The following is a 26,257-nucleotide window of genomic DNA, read 5'->3' as shown; positions in this document are numbered from 1 at the left end:
TGTCGGAAGTAAAAAACAAAACAAATCGACGGCGTGATAGCACGGTGTTGGCCAATGTTGTCAAACAATTTATTCACACCGAGGCGAACCATTTACCCAGTTAAAAACACCATTCTATAGGTTTAACACATGTTGGAATTGTACGTAGTTTGTCTGAGGTCAAATGGCGCGAACAATAACAACACATTTTCGCAAGCTTTGACTTTTTGACAGCGGGCATCCTTTAACAGTTGTCTGCCGCAAAGCAACAGACTCTGATCAAAGCGCGCTGGGTCGTTGGCATCGATTCTCTGTCCGTTTGGCAAAACATCACACGCGGTTATCCCCGGTCTTTTGCCTGTGAAACGCTCTTCCCCGGTGGCAATTGGTTTTGTTTTACGTTTGGCGTTCCGTTGTAGTTAGCTCATTGCTGCAGGCAGTTGTTGCACAATAGAGTTTTGCGAATTGTTCGCGAGAAAAGCAGGCACTTATCGCCCGCCACAGATGTTTGGCATAATATCCGGTCGTTGACGCTTTTCCAGGAACAAAATGTATCGGTTCCACTCCTTTTGTTAGTACGCGCGGTAAACAAAACAAAAGAGGAACGACTTGATTGTATTTTACGAGGTCGGAATAACTTTTTTAACGATAATTTTGAAAAAGCGAGGCTGGCACAGTTCAAATTACTTCATAAACTCATTATCTGATTGGCACTCTTTTGCAAAAGACTGACTTTTGTAATGTATACAGTACACAAGCTTTCGCGATTCATAAACTCAGTGGTAGCAGAAAATTTATTCCTTGTCAAAATTTACAATTTGAGCCTAACCCTGATTTAATGGACGCTATTTTGTTTCCTATTTATTGTCCGCCTATATGTCTATCAGTTAAATATTTTCATTTCATTGCCAAATCGTTTGACCAAATGCAGCCAAACCGATGCTGTGTAAACTATAAAGCAACTTATCGTATTCAGTGTCGCCAAACTGCAAAGGGTGTGACGCACTTAAACATGAGAGCGGAACATGGCACCACGGAAATCATTGAGCTTTTGTGAAACTTGTATTGAAATAAACGATCTATGGGGCGAGAAATTACACGTCGATTGTCATACGAGAACAATGATTTGACATATTCTGTGCACATTGAAATCAACTCAAATGCCACGGAGTAACGCGGAAAGAAACCAACGCAAAAGTTTTGCAGTGGAGAAAGTATGGTTTATGTCTTGAAACTTGAAGAATACAACGGTCGCAACACTGCTGATACAGAATATATCAAAAAATAATTTGTGAAAGTAGCAAAACATACATGCTTTAGTAATGTGTGCGATATATTAAAAACAAAACTATAAACAAAACACATGTATAATATTATTCCTATTTTAAGAGCATTTTGATAAATTACTTTTCATATATAGAGAGCTTGTTTGGGTTGACCTCCGATACATAAAGCGCTCGTCATGTTTACGGTTAAAAAAGTATGGAAAATTGCTTTGCAGCAAATAAATCGTTACTTTTTAAATGAGAACGTCCAGGTCGATACAAAGGCGATTTGTTGCGTTGAGAAACCACAATGAGGAAACGTGCGATTGCTTTGACACATTTGAAACGGGCATTTGGTCACAGGCATTTGCATCACGCACACACTTCTGCATACGCGGACAGAAGGAACAACCACGGAAGCACTCAAGATGCATATCAGGCCGCAGGCGCCAAAGATCAGACGAAAGTTGTGTTACGTGGAATGCTGCGATGGCAATAGAATAGCACGCGATAACCAACTCACCGGGAGTTTATTATTATTGGGGGGCCGCCGCAATTGTCCTGTCAATGTGATTAAACAGGGCGAATCGCAGGTTAACCCTTGTGCCATTTCCTAATTTTTGGTAAGCGCGGCGAGTATTTCTGCAAAAAATAGCCTGATTGTGCACGATGTCGATACGGCATTGGCACGGTGACAATTTTGAGCAGCATGCGGCGTGAAATCGGATTGAACGGATCGCGATAAGCTTTGTAAACAGTATTTTCTTCCACTGCGCCGCACACAATGAAGGTAAAAAGAGAGAAACGATAACGAAACGAAAGCAAACAAACAAAAATGTGTCAGCTCTTAAAATTGTACGTATCTCATGCTTTGCTTAGTTTTTGTTGCCAGCGTGTCGGTATGTGATCTATTTCTCGATATATTGAAGCATGACATATTGAAGTTGCAAATGCCGCATAGTCCCACCATATAGTTCACAACCCTTGAACCCACAAAATCGAGATCAGCCACGAAGATGGCGGTACACCAAGGTCGCACGCTACGTTTGAAGGTCAAAAATCGCATACACGGGCCTGTGGTCTGAAATGGTGCCCGTTTCCACAATCGTCCGATTGTAAAGCAATGTCAGGCCGCGGTAAAATATGTGGTCAATTGTTGCTGGTCGATTTAAAATTGTGGAGATGTGATGCATGCCCCGCTGTGGATACAACGCGCTTTTCATACCCAAGTCGTTGTACAGAACGTCAAGCTCCGACTCGAATGGGTTTAAATTAAAATCTCCCATAGCTAGCACTGGGCTTTTCTGGTCGACCATTCGCACTTGCTCGGCAAGAAATTCTGTGTGGGATTTTGAAATCGGCACTGATTTCTTCGTCCAGTTTTTATACACAGCATGAATGTTAAAGACGTAGAGGACTCCGGAGTCGTTGCTACACTTTTCCAAACTGCAGTTTTTTATCCCTGATACGTCAATGGCGGTTTTGGTCATGGAGTAATGAGGGAGTTTTGCGGTGCTGTCGCATGGAAGAATAAACTTCTCGTGGGACAGAACCTTCATGCCTGTCAACAACCCCACACCGAGACTCGCCTTCAGGGGTTCAATGCCATAATACGCCCTAAAGCTGTGGATAGCGTTCTGCAAGTACCCGAGAATGTCTTTGCCTCCCCAGAAGACTGGCAGTGCGTCGGACTCTTGCACTGCAAATATGTCTGGTCGAGTGGCTTGCGCAACGCGTGCCAAACACGGGAGATTGTCGTTGCCTTTCATGTCATGGCCAAACAGCACATTCCACGACATAATGCTAAAAGCTGTCGGTGACACCGGCTTCGTTTCCTTGAAAAAATCCGAAACGGAGTCAATTGAATGGCTGTGACGGTCGATGCAGTGTCCAAGCTGCCAGCCCGGTCCTGCAGGGATTGTGGTGCACGCAATAAGCGCCACAAGAAGGGCTGTGACGAAGCACTTTTTATGTTTTTGACACTTTCTTATCAGTGTTTCTTGACAACAGAAGTTGGTTGCAAGATCTGTATCGGGTGCAGAAAGCGTTTCAGGGCTTGTAATGTAAGTTTCGTGCAACCAATCAATGCCAATCCCAGACAGCACGCTTAGAGTGATCGACACGATTTCACCATATAGGATCAAATGCATTTTTCCTAGTAGCGCTTTGGACAGGCTGGGAATAACAACAAAGGAAGATGCCATTTCAGCAGCTATGAAAGTTATGGACGTTATAATAGCGATCACTCCAGGGACCAGCTTAAGAGAGAAGCATGTATTCGAAAGACTGGTGAGCTTGGATGAATTCTTCAGGTTAATAATGAAAACTTGCGGAAGAATAACTGCAAATAAACAAGCGCCCAAGAAGGACGGAGAGCTGTTGGCTCCAAGCAATTGAAATCCTGCTGCAACGAAGAGGAAAGTCGTCAGGAAGAATCTCCACAGCGTTCCTTTCAAAATGCTCTGCGAATAAAATTTGTTTGTTTTAAATTATACTAGAGTCTGTTTTTGTGTTCAAACTGCGTTCAATTTATAGATGGAGTGATATATGGGCAAAATACCAAGAAGTGCAATTACCTCATAAGGAGAAATTTGTACAATTAGAGGTTTTAAAAAGGTGTTTTACATTTATCAATCATCAACAACAATTACAAACGTTAATTTCGTCCACACAAAAATTAAGTCTAAAAACGAAAAATCATACCGATTTTGAAGTCCACGTTATTTGCCAAGGACAAGCAGAAGCGATGACGATTCCCACAGCGAAGCAGACAAGGACGATTATCCCAAAATTGCTGCCCTGGACTCCAGACCACATTCGCAGAATCGCTGGAGAAGTAAAGAGCCACAGAAAAAGAACAAAGAGACACCCTTTGGCCACTCCATCCACAATCGCACAAATATAAACCAGAGCTTTATGATTGGTTTCAATCTTCTTCCTTCGTACAAACAACGCTTTATCGTTCTGTTCGCAATCGCTCTTGTCCATGTTAAATGAGGTATGTTTATCATTGCGTCCTGTGTCACTTGATTCTTGGTCAGTAAGCGAGTCCGTTCTGTTATCAATCTGTGCACCTTTTGCTTCCACGTCACGACTCAGTATCGAGCTTCGTTCAGTCGACCTACTGGTTGCACGGTACTTGGAGTCATCTGAGGATTCGTAAAACATTGTAGCTAATTTAGGCGCTGCAGTTAAGATGCTGAAAACTAAAAGTACTAAAGGAGCTTCCCAGTTTGTGTAAAAGGCGTTGATTGAGCTTGCGCACCAGCGCAAGGACATGGTAAGATAAACAGCAAGAAGCACCTCCGAACCAGCTTGAAACTCTATCCGTGGCCGTGGTTTATCGCCAAAGGTTTTACTGCTTTTTTCAGATACCTTAGTCTTATGCGTGGATGAGCAGAGTTCTTTGCAGCAACCCCTGTTAAGCCGCACCATCGAATTGCACTGAGCATTACACAGAACGTGCACATAAACCAGAGGCAGAAGAAGCACCCCTACGCCCAAGATTAACGTGCGTGCTTTCGGATGGTCGTACAGCAATGGACTTGCGGCTGTTAAAAGCAAAGCCGACTCAATGATCGAAAGGACTGTCGTGGCCAAAATTCCTGGACGGTAATTTCGTACACGCTTGCATAGGAACAGGAATGAAGTGGGCAAAAGGAAACACACGTAAGTAACCGCAGCGAAAATGCTGAACTCAGTCTTGTATGGGTCGGTGTGATGCCACATGTTAGCTTCAATGAAGGCTGGGAGAATGTTTACTAGGGAGGTTGCCACACAGGTGCGGTACAGGGCATGGTAAAGCTCAACTATGAAGCTGCCTTCGTGGAGACGTTCCATCTTGGGGCAGTTTTTATTTCGTGTCAACTGCATTTAGAAGAGTCCTAATTTTTCTCTGAAAAACGTGTTCACAGCTTTATTACAATAATTTACCAATATAAATAGTGCAAACACTCTAAATATATGGCTTGATCTTAGACTGTATAATAAAATTAAACTCAAATTCTGCACATATGGGTTCGTAAACAACCGTTCGATACACTTGAAAAAGTACAGTAAGCTTTCACAAACCCACTAGCACGACCTTTAAGCTTTGGTAGCTCGTGTTTTGAAGCAAACTCACTCGGCATGTCATAACATTCACATTGCCATTGCCAATACAGTACCAACAAATAGTCTTCAAAAGGCCTTAACATAACAACGTCATAACAAGGAAGCATTGAACAGTTTTGAGACGTTTTATGCCCGGATGGAACTAGTTTTGCTTTGTCGACAATTTCAAAACATTGTTAACATTCAAATCCTCGTTATAAGTGGTTTTGTAAACCCTGATGTTTTGATTCTTAAACCATGGAGGTTTGAACACCAAAACTCATGTCTGGGGTTACAACAAACAATACACACAACGCGCCTACTACATGAACCAGAAACGACTACATAAACCAGAAAAAAGTTAAACAAAAGGCTTTTGTTAAGCTGCACTGCGACTGATGACAACTTTCTAAAATTCTCCGATTCTTTTTTAATAAAAACTATCTAACAAACATAATCGTAAAGCATTTACAAACATGGTTGTTTGCGTACCTGAAATAAATTTAAATAAACTCTCCAACCAAAACATGTGTTGACACTGAGTAGTTCTACATAACATGAAGCACAGCGAGAAAACACTGCCATGAGCAATTCGTCTTCACCAATAGGAAGTTCCATCACAGAAGCGAGAACACTATGTTCCCGGTTGTTGTTACACGCCGTGGGCAAGCAGATCGCGCAAACGAAAGCGCCGTGCGCTGGACATTGGTAATCAAACGCACCGCACGTCAATCAAATCAAATACGTCACGGCGTGACGTCATTATATATTACCAGGTGCCTCGAGAGACGCCAAGAAAACAAAGAATAGAAATAGAAAAACGACGCACACGGTCAGTTACGGGAGATGCATTGGCCACGTTGGTAGCGTCGTCTCATTAATAATTAAGAGATCTAGGGACGTAATACTTTTCTCTTCAATTCATCCAATCATACGCAATTTGTGCCCGTGACTAAAATAGAGCGAATTGATTTTTGGGACGAAAAATCCTTTGTTTGTTTCACAAAAAAAAAGATTTCAATATTTTTACAAATTAACATTTTAAATACGCATTTGTGGCCTGGCCCAAACACCGACATTCCTGCAAGTTGAGAATACACGACTAATACTGACAACTGAAGTCATTGATAGGAAATGAAAAGAGATAAGCATTATATACGATTAAAGATGCGTAACAGAAAAGTGGCAACAACAGATGACTTGCCCTGTTGTTTCACCCGAAAAATGATTTGTGTGCTTTTTTACGGTTTAATCGAGCATATCTGTAGGGCGAAATCTAATATACCAGACGAAATGTTGACCGAATCTTATTTTGGAACACGTCACGGAGTAGTCATGCGAGACCACTACTACCGAAAATGCGTAAAACTATTTGCCAAAACATAACAATCGATTAATTACATTGTGAAACTGAGGTTCGTATATTATTTGTTTATCAGAAAATTTGTTTAACGAAGAATCTACAAAGCAACCGTTTAACAAAACGAAATTTTCAAGAACTATGGCCAAACATTTTGCGTAAACTCAACTTCGCCACTTTGAATGTAGGAAACTGAGAGTTCCAAACTGTGGAAATTCCAACTGCATTTTGTTTGATGTACCTCCGGCACGTAAACCACGTCGCACGTTCGCAGTGCCTTCGAAATAGGATTATTGAAGTCTGACGCGAGCTTCCGCGAACCAACAAACCAAGCGCATACTGTAACACCTGACGTAATCGCATTTGGAAGTGTTCACTCACAACTGCATAGTGACGACTTCCCCCATTGATCGCAGACGTCTCGCTCTCAAGCTGAGGAAACTCATTTGAATATTAAGGAAAGGTGAATTGAGTTTTTTATCGTACGTCACATTAACGACAACGGAAAGTAGACATTTACTGTTAAGTTTAAACACGGTAAAATGCCATCCCACATATGGCCCCTCATATAATAACTCTGGCCAATAGTTGGCCCCTAAATAAACCTCCTTTGTTTTTTTTGACTAGATAAACAATATTAAACGACAATAAACATTTCCTCTGTTTCCACTTAACCATTTCAACTGCACCACTTACATAAATGGCAAGCATTTCACAAGAAGGGATCCATAACATTCCTTTACGCGCCCAAGCATGCTTGGACCCGACAAGGGCTTATCGCGGAAACCTTTAAGCGCACTAAACTCAATCAATTTGGAGTGTGTCCATACGCCGCACACTTACCGAAGGTTTGAAGAACCGTGCGGCTTGAACCGCAAAAGATACAAATCGCTTTGCAACACACAGATAACGCGCACCGCTCGCAGTCGAATACAAGTGCCGCAACGCACTTCACAGCATAATCCACTGTAGCCAATCTGTAGTCGTGCACGGCTGCTGAGATGCCTTTTCTACCCTATCGGCTACGCATGATTTCCCGCCTTAAATCCAGCCTTCCGAGCGGGAACGCGACAAAGGTAATTGAGAGATATGTATTTACCTGGATCCCAGTGGCGCAATAGAAGGAATTTACTTGGTCGGGAGTTTTGTCTATGTAAACAGCGCAAGCCATACACGAAGAGCATACGAATATCCAAAACTTTCGAAAATTACTGTCACCGTAAGTACTTCTACGAAATCCTTTCATTTCGAAACTGAAACGTTCACATACAAAAACACTTGCAGCTTCAAATATCAACCAACATGAACATGTTCAACTTATTCAGCAAGCATAAGGCCCCATAATATTTCATTTGGATAAAGTTTGCAAGTAGGTAATAAACCCCTGTAGGTTTTCATGTTTCCTCATGTCGAAATTCGAAGGGACAAGTTAGCTGTACTTAAACCGCAGAACCGAATCGGTACCGTGCGCGTACATTCCTACAAGACCACCAACTGCTTCTATTGATCGGATCAAAAGCGTGTTGGGAGTGGGACTGACGGCCCACGTTGGATAAATCTTGCGTACTTAACAAAATTGCGTTTACGTACCTAAAACGTAACTTTATTTTCTTCAAATTAATTGCTATTTTTTCAAAAAAGCAACATCGCGGAAAAAATACCCACTGCTAGCAGCAATTTTTGACCTATTGAGCAAAACTGACAAATAGCTTTTTTTGGAAAATTCTGCACAATAAACCACCTGCACCAAACTTCCAACATACCAACTTACTCTCGTTTTGCTGAACCGAAAATCTCCCGAAAACACCGGACAAAGAACCCTTTTACGTCACGTTTCGGTCGCTGGGCCCAGCGAGGAGTCTGAACCACGTTTGCCGTCGACACAATGCAAACGCGCGACATCGCCGAATTGAAATCGGAAGCAGAATGCGACGGTTACCAAAATCCTTCGGGCCGCCTGGCAGGTGGTTTCTGTACTGTGTGACAGAATTCGTTTGAAGTTCAAGATGCGTACAGAAACACTAGTTACAACAACGTGTAAAAGACTACATTCATATTTTACCTAACCACCGCAAATTTTAAGTCAAATTCAACATGCCGAAAGTTACATTCTAAGTTCGTCTGCATAGCACCCATGCTGTATGATTATATTTTTAAGAATAAATTATCACTTTGTTTTCGCAAAAAGTTTGCCAACCCAGAAAAAGTAGCTCGGTTTGAAATCACTATAGTGACACATTCGTATACTTTCCGTTCAATCACAACCTAAACTCGATTTTACAACACCGGATAAACGCAGTACAGTGCAACCAACAGTTGCATAGGAGCCGCGATACGCCGTGCCGATCACAGCAACCAGTTAGAATATCTGCAGGCGCACGTGGCGCAAGTAAGTCTTCCAGGCCGAGTGCGAGGGCGTTATATACCCAGCGGTGTCAAATAACCTGAACAAAAATTGACGTTCGACCTTCCTTTGCCCTGTATACCGTGACATCATGCGACCGTGAAAAGCGGGGGGCGAATGCCAAGTTTTGGTCGAACGAATGCCGCGTTTTTTGACAGAGTTTTCCTCCGACCGTATCCTGTATACTCCGCATGCGCGGGCTTCAAAACCTGCGGCTGTTTTTGTGACTCCACTTGACAAATGACGGTCCCAAGGAAAAGGTCGGCAACCTCATCTCCACGGTCAAAAACGGTCACAGAAACTTTGCTGGACAAAATATAAAAACTCGTAATTTGACCTAGCAGCCCTTGACCATAACGATTTGCTTTGGTGGAATTTTGGCTGCAAAACTTGCCCACCAAACTGATTGATTTGACCGTGTTTATACCGACCACAAGTTCCAAAGTGCCTTCGAGAGCCTGCAAGTGGTTATATTTTCGTACAGGAAGTTACCAATTCGCTGCGATGGGACAATGTCCAACAGCCGCAATGCTGACATGCATTCCTACGCGTGGGCGACTGGAGCCAGACGATTGAATCGTGTCGGAAGCAATCCGATAGCAGCAGTGAAACAGGCAAATTTTGACAAAAGGCACAAGGCCCCAATCCTTTGCTTTGCGAACCGGATTTGAACATTCGGCGATACGTGTCTTTGAAATTTTAATAACCAATTGTGGGAGTGGGTGAGCTTTATTTAGTTTGGCATTTATTGTCATCCTGTTTTCCGCGGTTTCCAGAAATTTTCCGTCGGGCGGAAACAAACAAATATGTGTAAGATACCGATATAGTTTGCTATTTGCTTTGCGTCACTTACGTTTGCCAAACAACGTATTTAGTAATTGTGGTTTACGTTTGAAATGCGGTTCCAAACCCTGATGAAGTCTGGCCTTATGGCAGAAGTCAGTCTATTTTAAATTGTAATATACCTGGCAGCAATAGTAGTACAGTATTTAGTAAGGTTAGCTAACATGGTCTCGTATATAACTGCGACATGTCTTCTGCCTGAGAATAATGACACGTGACTCTTTCAGTCACCTTAAACACCACCTGTTTCTATCTATACCGACAACTGCGTGCACAAACGCTTCTACAACGCTTGCATGTGCAACGCTGTTATGTAACGTAAAATTACGTTACAAAAGCCACCGATGGAGTTCAACAAGTTTAACACACTTGAAATAAACCTTTTCGTGATATTTGCAAAACAGGTATGGTATGAAGATTTCGTCAACACGTCATGTATACGCAAGCATATGTGTACTGATATCTATAAGGTAAAACTATCTGTCGAGACAGGATGGACATCGATAAGATATGATCAACGGTGATGTTATCAGAGAGAATGTTCAACTAAAATGTTCCAAAGTTACGTATATTGCGACCTAAAAACCAGTTTTCAACAAAAATTATAGAAGAAGAATGGCAGGACATTATGCACGTTTTTTTTCATTATTGTGCAAATATTTAGACATATTATCCAAAAAAATGATACTTAGTAGAGGAGAATCAAACTAAACCGAAGAGATTTTGTGTCCAGTGCAGTTGATTTCACATTTTTAGTTTTTTAAACTTGTTTTTAAGTCTTTAGATCTCCGGCAAATGTAACCTTTAAAAAGTTCCTCAGCGTTTCATTGTTAATTTAGATGTTGTGCAGTGGCATTTCTACAGAGACTAAACACATCACGCGTGAATTATGAAACTAAGTAATGGAAACTGAACACGTCGAACAATCACCCCGCCCCATCCCACGCTTTTTCGCAGGAAACAATGATGGCCGAAAAATGGGAAACATGCATTCGCGAAAAAAATCGACATTTCTCCTGGTTCGTAAAGTCACAGCATTACCCAAAAGATTGTAAAATTATAACAATCGAATGAAATTAGGAGCCAGGCACACTTTGAACCGTAGCAAGTGACTTAGTATCTCTTTCTATTGCTTGAAAAAAATTTTAGAACAAAATTTTGGAACAGAACTTATTTTTTGCTAGTACAATACACCATGGCACTTGACATGAAAACAATAAAAACTTTGTTCTTTTAGTGTGCGGTTTTCAACGTGGCCTCAAGGCAAAATACAAAGATTTTTTTTGACCACACCAAGATTCAAACCCAGTTATCGTGGCCACGAAACACGATCTAGTACGTGGCATGCGGGCAAGGACGCATTTGAACATCAAAATTGAACCAAAACGCTTAGGTAATGGCACTAATTCGGTCTCGAGACGAGTTTTTAAAAATTCTCTTCTAGAATGACGTAAAAATCGTGCAGTCCTTACTCAGAATTCACTCAAAATTATATAATAAAGGCTTGGCCATTCGCCTCGCATGCAACCGCATGTCAGTTAATCAAAAGCACTGCTGTGTAACATCGGGCTGTGATCTGATGAGAAACGCGTTGTCGAGGAATCGGGAATAGTGACGGTAGCTTCTATTTCGAGTAAGATTTGAACAAAATGGAGAAGATGCTTATTGCATTTGCACTTGGCATAAAACTTATGTGTTAATTTATAGGTTGCACTGGAAAACGTTGTTTTTTATAATTTATTAGTGGATGGTATATAATACGTGCATGAATCTAATTGATGAATCTAGCAGAAAACATAACTGCGACAATTTTTTCTAACATTTTTGCGACAATTCGATACCAGCTGTAATGTATTAAGCACCAATTTCAACTAAACAAAATAACGACATGCGCACCAGTTTAACGCATTTCACCCAAAGAGGTCTCGGGCACGCCATACGCAAATATTTCTTTAAAGCGCTTGTCGAGGCAATAACGCGAAATGTTTGTCAGCAAGTCAGTACTTTGGCTACAGGTAAAGTCAACGCACATTCATCGATATCTTTAAATAAGTTGTTAAACTTTTGATGCAATTTTCGTTATTTTAAACGCTGTAACATGTTTGTAGCGAATTAACCTTTTTTTAAAAAAAATGTGGAATAACAACATAAGTTGTGGCAGATACTAAATACGAACTCACATAAACGTGACACAAAACACGTTGCAAGAGTCGTGACTTTTGTCAAAGGCAAAACCTATATTACACAAGACATAAAGTATGATATATTGACTGGTTACGATTATTTTTATGTTTGCGTGTATATACACTTGCATATTTATCACAACATTAGGTTGTTGTGCACACGAATACCTTCTGCTTGATATATTGATTTAGCGCCTATATCAATATAGCCAATCGCTCACCTCTGCATTCACCATATGTTGTAATTTACATAGCACGTATGGCGATGCCCAATATCGTTGCCTATTTTGGGCTGCGCATTTACACAGCGACCTTTCGAGGGTGCAAATACCCTATGTTAAAGCTGAGTGACGTTGATCCTGCAATCTTTGCGCTAATTATATGTCATTACTACATTCAATGCAAGATCACTAATTTCAATCTTGACTCGACACCCAACTATCAACACCTAAGGCCCGTGTAAACTTAGCTGTAAGGCAAGCTCATTGAGCAGTTTATCATTACATTGTTGCTGGGTTTTCAAAACACGCTCTGTGACAGGTTAAAAGCAAATTAAATTCCGTTCAGGTCGCCCTGTAGTACACTTGATGCATGTGATGTATTCCCAATGAGCCATCACATATCCGTGCGCTTGGTTGCCTTGTTTTTGACGTAGTAAATTCTTGTTCGCTCAAATCTATTGCAATACTTCGAGGTTGACGGTCGGTTAAATTCGTTTGACATACATTTATTTCCATGAAAGAAAACGTGACAACCCAAAATAAATTGGGAATCCCCCGTATATGACATCAGTTTTCAAGAATACAGTGTTCAATGTTTTTGCAAAGCAAGCATCGAAAATTACATGTTGCTCTTTTTGTTCTACTTGGGAAATCTTCACTGAATGAAAAAAAAACACCCTCACAGCAAAAAGTTGCGAAAAAAAAATTGCCTGCCTAAAACGAGTCCAAGACCACAAATGCTTCGTCTCCACGCTTGTCTGCACTTGCAGTGAACGCCCATGGTATTTCCGTGTATCAGGGGGCCACGTAATTTCCTCGAGTCAAAAATAAACTTGCCAGGAAGTTCTAAACTTCTTTTACGGAAACTTGCGTCTAGTCAGTCCGAGAGAATTTGTATCGGTCTAATGCATTTTCCTAAATCGCCCCGAGACGATCTCACCACGTGTGCTTTTAGTTGTGCCATCACTTTGCAATATATAAATACCCCTGTCACCGGTTCAAGCGCCCCAAAGGCCACTTGCTTTTATGGAGTTCGTCGCTTGTTGGTGGAGCGGAACAAACTGCCTGAAACCATGCTTGTGGCGCTGATGCTCGAATCCCACTTACGTCACTATTGCCGCAACGCAGGTGTTTAAGTCAATAATATTTGGCACAGCATCACCCAGTGCTATGCATACGTGACGTTTGGGGCCTAAGAAGTTGCGCACAAAGCGCATACGACCAGGTTTGTGGTTTTTGTTCGGCTGTAAACACGAGTTAGTTTCTGTATGCAAAGTCATGGATCCTGGCGCTTTACTGAAAATTTTCGCGACGCTCCAGCTTAAGGCTTCTAAAATACAGTTAATCATACTCAAAATTACCCAAAATGTAATTAATAAATTATTCGCAAATGAAACAATTTAACAAGTGTTGATTTTGAGTATCCCAGAAGTAGTCGGGTGCTGATAAATTCCTGGAACTTGAACTTATTGCAGGACAGAAACGTTACGATAAAATCCGACTCCAGTCATTGTAGCTCGGTGACGCAAACAACCACCCAAAGCCTATTGTGCACAGGATTTTTCAGATTCCTCCGCCTTAGGCAGTGGAACTTGGACTTAACATGGACTATATCGCTATCCAAAGATTATGTTTTGCGCAGTTCGCGTTCAAGGTCGAATTAGCATAAGCTGGCCTATTTTTTCAATACAACTTTTTTTTAATATTGCGATGCTTTAAGGCTTAGCGTCAATGGCGTGTACAAAAAAAATGAACAAATAATTGTGTTCTGCTTCGTGTAGGAATGGCTTCCAAATTGCTGAAGCATTAAAGCTAAGCAGCGAAGCCCTTCCTGCTAGTATCAGATCAATCAAGTTAGTAATACCATTTGGAACCTAGAGGAAATGCAATGGCTTTGAAGGCACCTGTTTAAACGGCCAAATAATACATCTTGCAGGGTGAGATTATCTTGTCAGTGCGTGCGTGTTTCTATCCAACAAGCCGTCTGATCAGTTTGACCTTAAGCTTTGTTTGCCCGTTGATTATGCTTCCCCAATATCACATACCGAAAGTATGTAAGTGTGATGTAACATAAGGCTGAACAAACACATGAGAAGATCAAACTATCTTCAACCGTTAAGAATTAGGCTTTGAACATGTGAACAGTGCGTGGTTAAGATTTTCAATCAAAAAACACTTGACAGCGACACGACTGCCAACGTTTTACCACACACTGTAAATCCATCTTATTTTGCAGACTTTGAGGCAAAAATGCACCCATGTCAATATCTCCCGTGCCCCTAATGGCGCCAAAAACAGAGAGTTAAGTCCACAACAAGGCAGTGGTACAGAGCACGATGTCAATTTGGTCGTGAACCGTGAACTTGACTGTATGAGCTCAGCAACTATGCAGGTTAGTGGTTTTGACACTTTTGCTTGGATGGATTTTTTGCGCTACTGCTCGCTAAAAAATGAATCAAACTATAGTTTTTTATCTCGTTTCCAACGAGCAGTAAATTTCAAAGGCCAACCGACAAATCCGAATTGTCAAAACACGCGCGACTTTGATGCAAACTTGTGTTGATTCCCAAAGCTCAAGAAAAGAGCAACAACAACGCAAAGAACCGCAATCATTGACGCGTAACCTGACGAGCGAGTAGAGACAGTCAACGCAGATTTAAGGTGTGTACCTATGGGTGATGATGTGATTTGCCTTGAACTTTATCATGTATTGGAAATGCGCGGAATTCCGGAAGGACGGCAAACAACACCGCTGAATTTTTTTTTTAATTAGTTGAGCCCGCGGGCTTGACTTGGCTACACGAGCTGCTTCTGACTGTAGACAGGAAGGGGTCACATGCTTGACGGGCAAATAGTAACCTGTAAAAGCTTCCCTTCTGTCAACACAAACTTCTCTAACCTGACTCTGGCGTCTAGCGGTTTTGTTGATAAAGGAGAATAAAGAGTGGGTTTATAACAAGATACGTGTACGACTATTTTCAGTCACTGACTAAACCTACATGTCTTGCTACTAACTTTTGCCACATACAAAACACACAATATAAACACCCTGAGTAAAATGGCATTGTAAACAACCTCTGAGCATCACTGTTGGACCATTGCGCTGTAAACATGCTCTAACTGCATATGCATTGTGCCGACAGCAGCAAGCAAGCTCCATATTTTCCATCAACGAGCGCAGTTTCATATTTCCAACGCCACGACGGATTGCTCGCTTCCTGGATATCAGACGCACGGTGGTAAACACATCAAACCGACGCCAACACACACAGTTATATCCCCACATCAACGAAACATTGTAAACACGTGTTGCAAATACTCGTCATCAAAGCAACGCAATGTTTTACCGCAAACGCCGGCGGTTTATTTGCATCAACGTAATATTACCGCATGCAAACGCAAAACTCAATGCAAAGACAGAAAAAATGCTTGAAATAAACATTGCTTTGCAAGGTATATATGTCAAACGTAGAGTCACTACGTTTATTGCAAGTCTATACCTTTTTTGTCACGAAACGTTGCAAATGACGTGAAAAATACCTTGTTTTTTACATTGTTTGTAGTTATCCATTTTTTGGTTACGAAATGTTAACAGGACAAGGTCCTTACTTCTTTTGTATTTTTGCTTTTTTTAAATACGTTTGGCAAAAGTTGTTCATGAAATTTTGGAAAATACGTTGGTTGTTCGTCGTTTTCCACTCAACCATAACCTTCCTTAAAGCGTACGGAATTACAAGTTCACGTGGTATTAGTGCACTTTTCCCTTGCCTAGCCAATCGCAAGTATTTAAACCCTGCAGGCACTGCAAATGATTGCAGGATAAGCATATGCATGTTTTTGTCGTTTCGGGAACCCAGACAACTCTAAGTCCCGATTAGATTCTTTCCATGTTCAACAAACTTCAACATTTCTTGCAGGTGACGCCACAGATCGAAGTCGATAGGATGTACAGCGGTTGGTTTTCGGATCGTCTGAACGCTTCGTTGATTTCCAATGGTTTTTAGAGGAATGCCAAGTTGTGTGCTTGTCATGTGTATTGAGAAGCTGTGTTTGTTTAGAGAAAAAGTTGCACCGAGCTACAGCACAAATAGTTTTGAACACTTGCATGCTTGTGTTGTATTTGACACTGAAACACGATTGACAAATTGTAGACGGCCTTAATGTGTTGCCTTAAACATTCGAGGCCTGTTGGCTTCCCTATGCGTGAGTGAAATACGCCGAAAAAGACCTTATTCACTTTATAACAATACAACACCTTCTCTGTCTGCTCCAGTATTTGGCAAAACGTATACGACCATAATTAGCTACAACAAAGACGGAAGGGTAGGGACATGTGACTTTCTAAACCATCTAAAACTGACTCCCAATCTTTTGTGTCAAAAAGTTTTGATTCACATCGTTTGAGCTGTGAAGGGATTTTGCGGTTTTCCTGCCAGGAGTTCGTATAAGTCGGGTTTTATTCTTTGCACGCAGTCAGCGTATCGCACGTCTGTCATACCTTCACACACAAGGCTGTTTATTTAGGCTTAAGAACCTTCAAAAAAATATGTTAGTTTTGCGGTGGCATATTTCAACAGGCATATCATTCCGAATAACACCGTCAAAAGGTTGAACGACAAGCTTTAACGGTTTTCGGATCCTAACAAAGTACTTTAACTCTGACACATAAAATTTGGTTGTTCAAAGATTTTAATTTAAATCAACAAACACTAGATTTGTTGAATCTGAAAGGCATGATATTAAACGTTGCTATTATTGGTACGATTGACAAAAAGTGTAATATTCACGGTCGTTGGCCCGCTTTTGAAATGCCAAAGGTTTTGAAAACTTTGAGACAAAACAAAGGCGACGCCTGAAAATAGCGTCAAGAGAAATATCACCCTGCTTACAAAACAATCGGCGCGCATGAAACTTTAAAACAATTATCAGCACATGTCCAGTGGGGCGTGCAAACACACAACGCCTATATTGCGCCTCTCGCTTGGGGAAAAGTGTTATGGGCCCCATGTCGGTTTTGCACACAATATTTTTGTTTGTTTGTTCGGGGCTGCTGACGACTCTGCAACGATTGATGCCCAAGGACACCACGTCGTCGTCGGTAGATAATATCTCTGATTGAGACAATATACTAACTTCTTCATAATTAGAGTTATATAACTAAATTTTAGGATCTAAATTCTTCATTTTAAACGAATGCTTCGTGAAGCAGTGCAGCAACATCTCGTGTGAAACACAACAAATAGGGGACGTTTTTTTTATTCCTAAAGTAGGGATTCCATAAAAAATCCATCAGCTGACGAACAAACTGTCCAACAAAAATTGTTTTTAACCATCAACAATGTGAAGATTAGCTTGTTCACTGTGTTGTGAATTTACCACCTGGCAATCGTACTTACGCTGTAGCACCTTAATCTGCTAGGACGCACGGTTCATGGATTTCTTTCCAGATCATGTTTGCTTTGGCGTGGGTCGAGCGCTTAGAGTTTCAACCCAAAATTAGCGCGCAGACTTGGAATGCGGAAATAATGAGTCAATGAGTTTGCCCTTCGTCTCGATGGAGTTTTGACTATAAATCTTCTATCTTATATTTAGCCTATATCAAGGGTTGACAAGAGAGCACCACATTCACGACATTTGCTATTGCAAGTCATTCCCGATCGTATGCCTTTAGACAGGAAGCTGATCAGCCCACTTTCTCAATTACACTACACATTATACGGACCAGACGCCAACGATATGTTGTTGAAATTTGGCATGAACCTATGGTACACAGCTGGCTTGGAATGCGGGCTAAATTACAAATATTAAAAATCATTTATTGATATTTGGCACACATTGTTCTGTCTAATCATTAAATAGCAAAGAAGGCGTTGTGCAACTTGAATGTTTTGTGTTGAAGCGTAATTTACAACAAATAAACCATTTCTTTACATAGCGACACATGGCAAATTACTACGTATGCAGATACTGAACTGAATCAAAGTAGTAAGTGCAAAAACAGACACACTGTGAGGCATGGTTTGGTCACAGCTTTAAAACGTAATACACACGGTACAACATAAACCAGTGGATATACCACCAAACGCATCATCAGACTTCATTGAACCTACCAGCGCGATACTTTCGTCTATTATATTTACAAACAATCTAATCTTTCATTCAGCGCTTGCAAAAGTTGAGTTGTCGAAAAAATGCTCTGTGGGGCCATCTCGTGGCGAAGGTATTGCCCCTGGCAACTCTAATAAAGAGCTTTTTCTGCGCTCTGGTTGCTTGGCAACCACATGTTGACCGTTTCCTTTCGTTGGTTCTTCATCTTGCTCGTTGTTGGTTTCGGATGAAGAGTCTTGTTCGCGGTTTGATGACGTATCCATGACGTCTGTTTCCTTTGGTTTATACAACAACATTCCCAAGAAGAATATACCGGCGTCGACAGCCTGCAGAAACCCAAAAGTGTATTTGTAACATGAGGAAAAATGCACTTTTCCCGTTCGCGGTTCTTCGTCAAATCACGCCATATACATTGTATCAATCATCAACCGACAAAATGAAGCCAAGCAGTGAAGTCAAGGCTTTTTGTGGCGTAAACATATTTTGGGTTTCTTCCAAATAGTTATGTAAGCGACACATTGGGCTCAAATGTGGGCTTTTACAGTATTTATAAATCGTTTTGCTTTACTTTGTAGCTTTTATTTCTATGACATTACCCACTAACTACATAGATAGTGCAAAAACTTAATGAGGGTTGTATAAGGTATTGGTTCCTGCGGTTGAGAGTTTCAATTACATAGGGGTCAAAAACCTGGAAAAAGTTGCCCGAACTGTTTTTCTACTTGGTATATGTGCCAGGCGCTTGACTGCTGTTGGCCTACCTTTCCAATAGCGACGAACAGAAACATATACAGCGACATCTTCTGGTTGTTGTAAGCAAGGCATGAACCCCGTTCTCCGCACTCTTCACTCCAGTATTCACAACTACTGTCGATAATTGCCCCAACCACCAATGGTCCGGGAATTGTTCCAATTAGTCGAATAAGCAACCACTGAAAAGCAAATATCAATTGTATATATGTATTTTAAATAAAACAAGTATTTCTTTCCAATCTAAATTTAAATATCTCGGTAATCCTGCTTTTTGCGATTTGTAGAGAAGTTTAGCAAACTTATTGGTAACACCATATACGGTACATTGGAGATATCAGGGAGTAAATAAAACAACACTCTTATATTACTAACCTGAAACCCGACCCCGAAACTTCTTTGGTTGAAAGCCACACATCTGAGGGTGATTTGTAAAGTGGACATTTCGTTTAGGAATGTGAAGAACAGGTTGATGAACAAACATACACAGAAGAGAATAAAGATACCTCCGTCCCCACATCCAGTCCCAGTACATCCTCCGATCGTAGCGGTTTCCTCTCCAGGGATGCAGGAACAATTGGAAAATGAGGATTCCTTTTAAAGGGATAGGATTAACAACAGCTTTAATTTTTTTTTATTGTAACGCGTAATTTTTTTTCAAAGCCAAAGGAGGTGTTCAGCATGAACAAAAGGTAGAAAGCGGAACAACACCGTATTTGGAAATGATATTTATGCACAAGTAACAAACTTTATTAAAATTGAAGGTTGCCGTTAGCACCATTATTGATTGATAAAATTCATTCAAAAATATTAGAAAACTTCTATTAAAGACCGTTTTGTTCACAATTTTTGAAAACTTACATTTCTTACTGAACAGCCGGCAAAGCAAGACGAGTAATATGTAATTTTGTCCGCTCCACATATAGGACTGTACACGTCGCTGTTGCAAAGGCAATTCACATTGCAAACATCGGTCAGTTGGATCACTTGATCGACAGAAGAATTGTACGCAACGTTCACTCCGGCAACCGCTTTAAAAGTAGGTTTTTATGTTGTTTGCTTGTAGCGATTAGGCAAATTTATTTGAAATTCCTGCAAAACAGCGTAAATTTTGATTCGCTATATCCACACATTGCTTGAATTATCGAAGTAGGGTGCCTTATACACATACGCATAGTTGGGTACACACGCTCGTTATCAACGATTGCTGAAGTCAAACAAGGTTTGCTTTTAACAATGTAACTTTTACAACAAGTACTGAACAACCAGTACTGAACAACCGGTATAGAACAACCGGTATTGAACAACAAGTATTGAACAGGCATTAACCATGCATCCCGAAGCAGGAATAATGCGTGAGTGCACAATGCCATTTATTGAAATAAGAATAATGAGACTTAGGTACGACAAAAGAAAGAATTTTGTGTGGTCTTGTTCATGAACAGCAGCTTAATATAGTTTTAAGGTTAAAATATGCTTTGATTTCAACATAGGGCTCTTGGCCACCTAATCACACAGCTTGTTGTCATGCAATCCAACATACCTATATCACTGCAGTGAGTAAGAAAAGCCAAGCAGCACAGAAGAGAAATGATAGGTGATATGTAAGTAATGTGAAGCATCGTTTTAATGGTGACGTTAAATCGACTGATCAATGCTCCTCCAACTATTTGCCCTCCCGCTCCTCCAAGAATTGCAAGAATTCCTGGAGTTTGATAAAATAAAAACAACTCACAATTCAAATATTTCTATGACATATGTATAAGCTGGAGACAGATGGCCACTGTTTCGACCTAAAAGGTCTCATCCTAGTTTGGTGGCCAACGGATGACGGTGATTGTATAGTCACCACAAAGTGGAAGTCTTTGCTTGGCCGTTTGGTCAGCAAAGTCGTCTTATAGTCACACCAGCTGCACTGATGAGACCTTGTAGGTCGAAACAGTGGCCATCTGTCTGCAGCTTATACACAATTCATATTATTGGCTCCACAATTCAAATATTTCTATGACAGTTTGTCAAATGGAGCCGTTTATTTCGAAAGTCATTTGTTTCACAATGATTTGATGGTTATAGAAAAGCATAGGTTGTTTGATGGTACTAGACATTTTTAAATTTTTGTTGCAAAAATAGGGTAGGGCCACTGTCTCGATCTAATAGTTCTCATTAGTCCAGCAGGTCGCAACAAAGATGCACTGGTCGAAACGGTGGCCCTACCTGCAGCTCACTGTAAAATAAATTTTACAATTCTTACCAAAATACAATCCTGCATCGCTCGGATCGAGACCGTAGATCGTCTCTACATATTTGGGACCAAATGTAGCGATTCCATTGATAAGCAAAGAATCAACTGCTCCTCCAAGTCCGACCAAAACGAAAGTTGGATTTCGGACGAGAACCAAAAGGCAGCGCGGAAGGTCTTTAAACCTGAAAACTCCGGTTAGCTTTAACCAGTCAGATTTTTTGAGATATTTTTAGGAAGTTTGCATACACGTTTTTTGGCACAAATTTAGTGATAAATGATGTCCTATAATATGAATAGGACTGATCTAAACTTCGCGTCAGCTAAACTTTTTTAACTTGTAGGAGACACGAATCATTTGTGACTGCTGCATACGACGGTGCGCATTGGCAAGGTCGGCGTATTAGCAATAAATCAAAAACTGTGTGTAATGGTCAAGTGAAAAAAGCTCCGTACGCGGTTTGCAAATTCTTACCTTTTCCCGAAGTCTTCATCCACCTTCACCTTTTCATGCACTTCCTCGTCCCTCTTCTTCCTGTGCTTCTCCGTTCCAGGAAGATGTCGCGGGAGCATGAGGACCGGAAGAGCTGAGAAGAATGAGATGATCCCGATCCCAAGAGCTCCGATCCACCATGCTCCCACCCAGTGGTCGTTTGATTCGGTTATTCCAACCCTGATTATGCATTTGACAAGCTGTTGGGTTTGTTACCTAAGTTCGTGTGTTGTGACTGTCGTAGATTAATACAAGACACCTGTCTTTAGAGCATAGAATATATACATGTATATTGCGCCCTTATCCAATTTTTGGTATTTTCTTATTATTAGAGTAATTTGATTATCTTGGAAAGATGTTGTATTAATCTTTAACAGACCTACATAAAGAATATTAAGTTGTCTAAGGAAAACTTTTCTGTTTATTTTGTTTGTCCAGAATTGATGGTGCTTCAATAGCAAAATATGTTTTCAAAAAGTACAAGCGTTGACACAAAGTTGTTTTAGTAATATTAGAAATTGTCAACGTGAAGATCGATTCTTTGAAACAACAAACATTCACAAGGGAGAAAACGGTTCTTAAGGCAAAAATGTACGCAATCCTGACAACACATATTAGAAAATAATTATTATTTAAAAAAACAGTTCACTGTGATCTCCTGTAAAATTCCTCGTTAATATTCACATTACCAGACTTACTCTTCCCCTGGGTTTGTGTAGATCCGGAGCATTGCACCACCAACAAGAAATCCGAGTCCAGGTCCGATTATGGAAAGGCCGAGCAACAGACCTAAACAAAAAAATGTTACAACTTGCAACAAGTCGAAAGATAACAAACAATATGTGCACGATCTGTTAAATTGTACTATGTGGATGAAGGGTGAACACGAGCAAGCATACAGCAATAATTTGTCTGTTGTTAATTTGCTTTAACGCGCGGGCACATATCATACGTTATGCAGCATTTTGCATACTTACAACGTTTTAAAGAGTCAACATAGTTTTTGTCAAAATAGTTACTATTCTTGTAGTGCAAGTTATTGATGAGGGCGCTTCGTGAATATTTTGTATTACAATTTAGATTATTTTGTTATCTGAGCATTTAAACAATGACACATTTTATTATCGCACAGCGCGACATTCGAACCTAGGCAATTCTGGCTGGGAATTCTGATCAGGTTTTGTACTTGGCATTTGGGTCAAGTGCCTTGGCCGGGCTGGGTTATTTTTCTTACGCCACGAAACGGATTGCAACTTACAAACATATCGTCAGCAGATGGCGTTTAAAACATACCATTGTAAATAGCAGACATTCTTTGTTTGACGTTTTCGTCCAGGTAAATAATACCCAGTGTATAGAGAGGCGTTGCTCCAATACCAATCAACAAAAATGCACCGTAAAACATAAACCTAAAATAAATAAATAATGATGTATTTGTGATTGTGATACCGGCGACTAAAAAATAGTCGAAAAATATAACTTCCGACAATCTTTTGAACAAGAAAACAGCTTTACTTGTCTGTTTGGCAATATTTTGTTTCCGTTTGCATGTAAGTACCTGTAGCGTTAAGTAGCAAACCATTACTAATACATCAGGTACCGTCGTTACGAAGCTCACCAGCTTGGTCTCATTTTTGAGGCAGTACTAAAATGTAGCTTGGCAGCTCTTCTTGCAAGATCTCACCTGAAGTTTTTGATGAATGAAAAGGTGCAGGAACTCTCAGTCGCGTTTCCGCACGTGTTCGAGTCGTCTGTAAATGTGTAAGTCGGGGCTATGAAATGGGGCAGGGAAAATACCACGCCTCCGACTCCCATCAAAAATATTCCCCAACCCAGCCACTGGGGTTTGTGACCCCTTCCCCCGACGTATGACACAAAGAGAACGACGGCGCAACTTGCAATATCGTAACACGAGGCAATGAGTCCGGACTCTGTGCTGCTCAACTCAAATCTGAAACAACATTTGGTTTCTGTGAACGACAATGCGGCAAAATATGTTTTCTGGGTTTAAATCTATTGGCTTTCGAGTGAGACAAATATATTTCGCTATAAAGCACATCTTCGGTGTCTGTAAAAACGACGTAAAAAAGAGAAAAGGCACACCTACATATACTGAGAAAAACGCAAGAATAATAATTCGATAATATGTTTGGCAGGATCAGTAATGAAATGCTGTAGATCATTCCAGTTAAACGTCTTTTGCAGGCAGCACGACTACTGTTGGCGTTTGTGCTTTTGTGCGTTTTTGTGCTTTTGTGCGTTTTTGTACGTTTTTGTGCTTTTGTGCGATTTTCCACGCTGCTATACGTTGATTTCTGGTGGATCCGGTAAACCGTATGCATGTTCAAGTTACCTAAGGTAAATAAAGCTTCACGAAACTTTTTTCGTGATAGTGGAATATGTCGACGAATCAAGACATGGTCTACCTTCTTTCGATTGTGCTGATTATAGAATTGGTGTAGCCGTTCACAATGAATCCCTGCACAAATGCCCCGAGTCCGATTACGAGGAGAGCTCCCTTCGGTGTAGCGAACCTCTGAAGGGATGATATCGGGTACCTGATAAACATACAGTAACTGCCTTGATGAATTATTGTATTTTTATACACAGAGGTGCAAAATACTTGGAGTTTATTGATTAAAACAAGAAAGCCAATATGCTGCAATATTCTCATTCTTAAATTGCACGGATGATGGACGCAGTCGTGTTCGAAACGTTTGCACATGATGTAAGGCCGCATATTAGCTATAGCTTTCTCACACAACTTAACAAACCGAAACGCTCTATTTTTCGTCTGGGACAATTACAAGAAGTAGGTAAATTCAAAGCAAGCATCTATAGTTATATGCTTTTAAATGCTATATACTTGATATTTTTTTTCAAGTTGTATATTTGTTTGGAGGTCTGCAGCTCTCAATTACTATTATGGCCTTTTTTGTACATATATATGGGTAAATATGACAAAATTTGAGCGATATTACGCCAAAACCCAATTTCCATGACTTTCTTTTGTCAATTTTTTTGTCTCACGTTACCGAGTTGAAAAGTTGACCTGTCATTATCTCGTGTACAGACAGCCTGATTAGAGAAAGGTATGTGTACCTCTGTCTCCACACAAAACCTCATAACAGTTGACAAAAGATCGACATGTCAGCGTTCTGTAAAGTGCGGCGCATTATGGTAACTGACCTCTTCGACCCGCAACACTCTACACCACACAATATATCCAAGTCACCGTCGCGAGAGTCGCCCTCAGAACGCCTTGCCCCAGCGGATGGTTGCGAAGTTCGCACTGTAGTCATTTTACTGATAATGTCCGCATACGAACAAATGCCAAATATCTATTGAAAACCTTGTGAAACAAACGACTTCGGATGTAATACAGAAGTTGTTAAAAAAAAATCTGCTACTCGGCCTTTGGTGCCCGTAACGCATGGACGTTTGGAAAAAAAGTAAAAATGCAAATAAGAACTGTCCGCTAAAGCCTATCGACCCCGGAAAGGATTTGCAATCAGAAATGTGCACGCATTCACATAACCGTTTTCCTTTGCCACGTTGCTAATTCTGTAATTTGCAACGCAATTTTTCTCTGTAGTGCGCAAATAACTTTATATTCGACATTATTTACTTTGTTTGTTTTCCAAAAGAGCTTAAATTTATTTCAAAAAAACGAGTACGTTTTCCTCTGTCTATGACTTAATGAGAAACAGAACGTGATGATAAAGTTTCAGCTTTATTGCTTCACCCAAAAAACTATCACTGCCTCACACTCCACCATCATCGGTATGGTGCTATGATTGTTAAGTATTTCATCTGTAGCTGTATCTTGTTACAATGAAGCCGGCAAAACTATACCCAGATCAAATTACCAGTAGCAACGTTATGTACTTTTTGCAGTCCTATATTAGGAACTCGGTTGTGAGCTCTGTGTGTTTGAAACACGACTTGGCCAAAACTGCTTTCCGATATTAGTGCATCACGACTTTCGACTCTTAATAAAAGGAAAATTAAGGGGAATTTGTAAAAGTTTTGCCTATACTGAATACCCGCATTACTGCACAGAAAATAAACAGCCAATGCAGCAAAAATATACATGGTGTGAACAAGAAATGTTTCGTGAATGACTAGACAGGACCCATTGCAAAAAGGTCCTAACTTGGTGACTGTCAGCTACTATCGTATTTAGATCATTAGGTTCAAATGCGTCACAGTGAAGCTGGGTCAAATCCACACATAGGATGAAAAAAATTACGATGGAAAAAATGGATCTTTCAGCACTCTACAGTGATCATAGTTTTTGCAACAACATCGCATCCTGAT

General features: G+C 40.6%; 2 protein-coding genes and 1 long non-coding RNA gene across 3 annotated transcripts; 1 reads left to right on the top strand and 2 right to left on the bottom strand.

The window, feature by feature from the left end:
- Positions 1-1,029: 1,029 nt before the first annotated feature.
- Positions 1,030-8,798, bottom strand: LOC145913258 (uncharacterized). The gene is made up of 3 exons (XM_083000855.1): positions 8,468-8,798; positions 3,948-5,139; positions 1,030-3,706 (listed from the first exon to the last, which is right to left on the bottom strand). Exons 2-3 carry the CDS (start codon positions 5,115-5,117, stop codon positions 2,285-2,287), a joined length of 2,592 nt encoding a protein of 863 aa, XP_082856981.1. The 5' UTR covers positions 5,118-5,139; positions 8,468-8,798; the 3' UTR covers positions 1,030-2,284.
- Positions 8,799-14,165: 5,367 nt separating this feature from the next.
- LOC145914323 (uncharacterized) lies at positions 14,166-15,011 on the top strand. The gene is made up of 3 exons (XR_014403375.1): positions 14,166-14,284; positions 14,584-14,739; positions 14,920-15,011. It is a non-coding gene; the product is annotated as an uncharacterized LOC145914323 (long non-coding RNA).
- A 3,237-nt stretch (positions 15,012-18,248) lies between these two features.
- LOC145914054 (solute carrier organic anion transporter family member 4A1-like) lies at positions 18,249-25,283 on the bottom strand. The gene is made up of 12 exons (XM_083001832.1): positions 25,127-25,283; positions 24,364-24,495; positions 23,622-23,888; positions 23,231-23,346; positions 22,636-22,726; positions 21,920-22,117; positions 21,457-21,629; positions 20,749-20,910; positions 20,067-20,236; positions 19,581-19,799; positions 19,217-19,387; positions 18,249-18,781 (listed from the first exon to the last, which is right to left on the bottom strand). The coding sequence occupies exons 1-12, from the start codon at positions 25,237-25,239 to the stop codon at positions 18,503-18,505; spliced, it is 2,091 nt and encodes a 696-aa protein (XP_082857958.1). The 5' UTR covers positions 25,240-25,283; the 3' UTR covers positions 18,249-18,502.
- Positions 25,284-26,257: the final 974 nt, after the last annotated feature.

This window comes from Ascidia mentula, chromosome 9 (assembly GCF_947561715.1).
Source record: "Ascidia mentula chromosome 9, kaAscMent1.1, whole genome shotgun sequence".
Taxonomy (NCBI): domain Eukaryota; kingdom Metazoa; phylum Chordata; class Ascidiacea; order Phlebobranchia; family Ascidiidae; genus Ascidia; species Ascidia mentula.
This window is presented reverse-complemented; position numbering and strand designations above follow the sequence as displayed.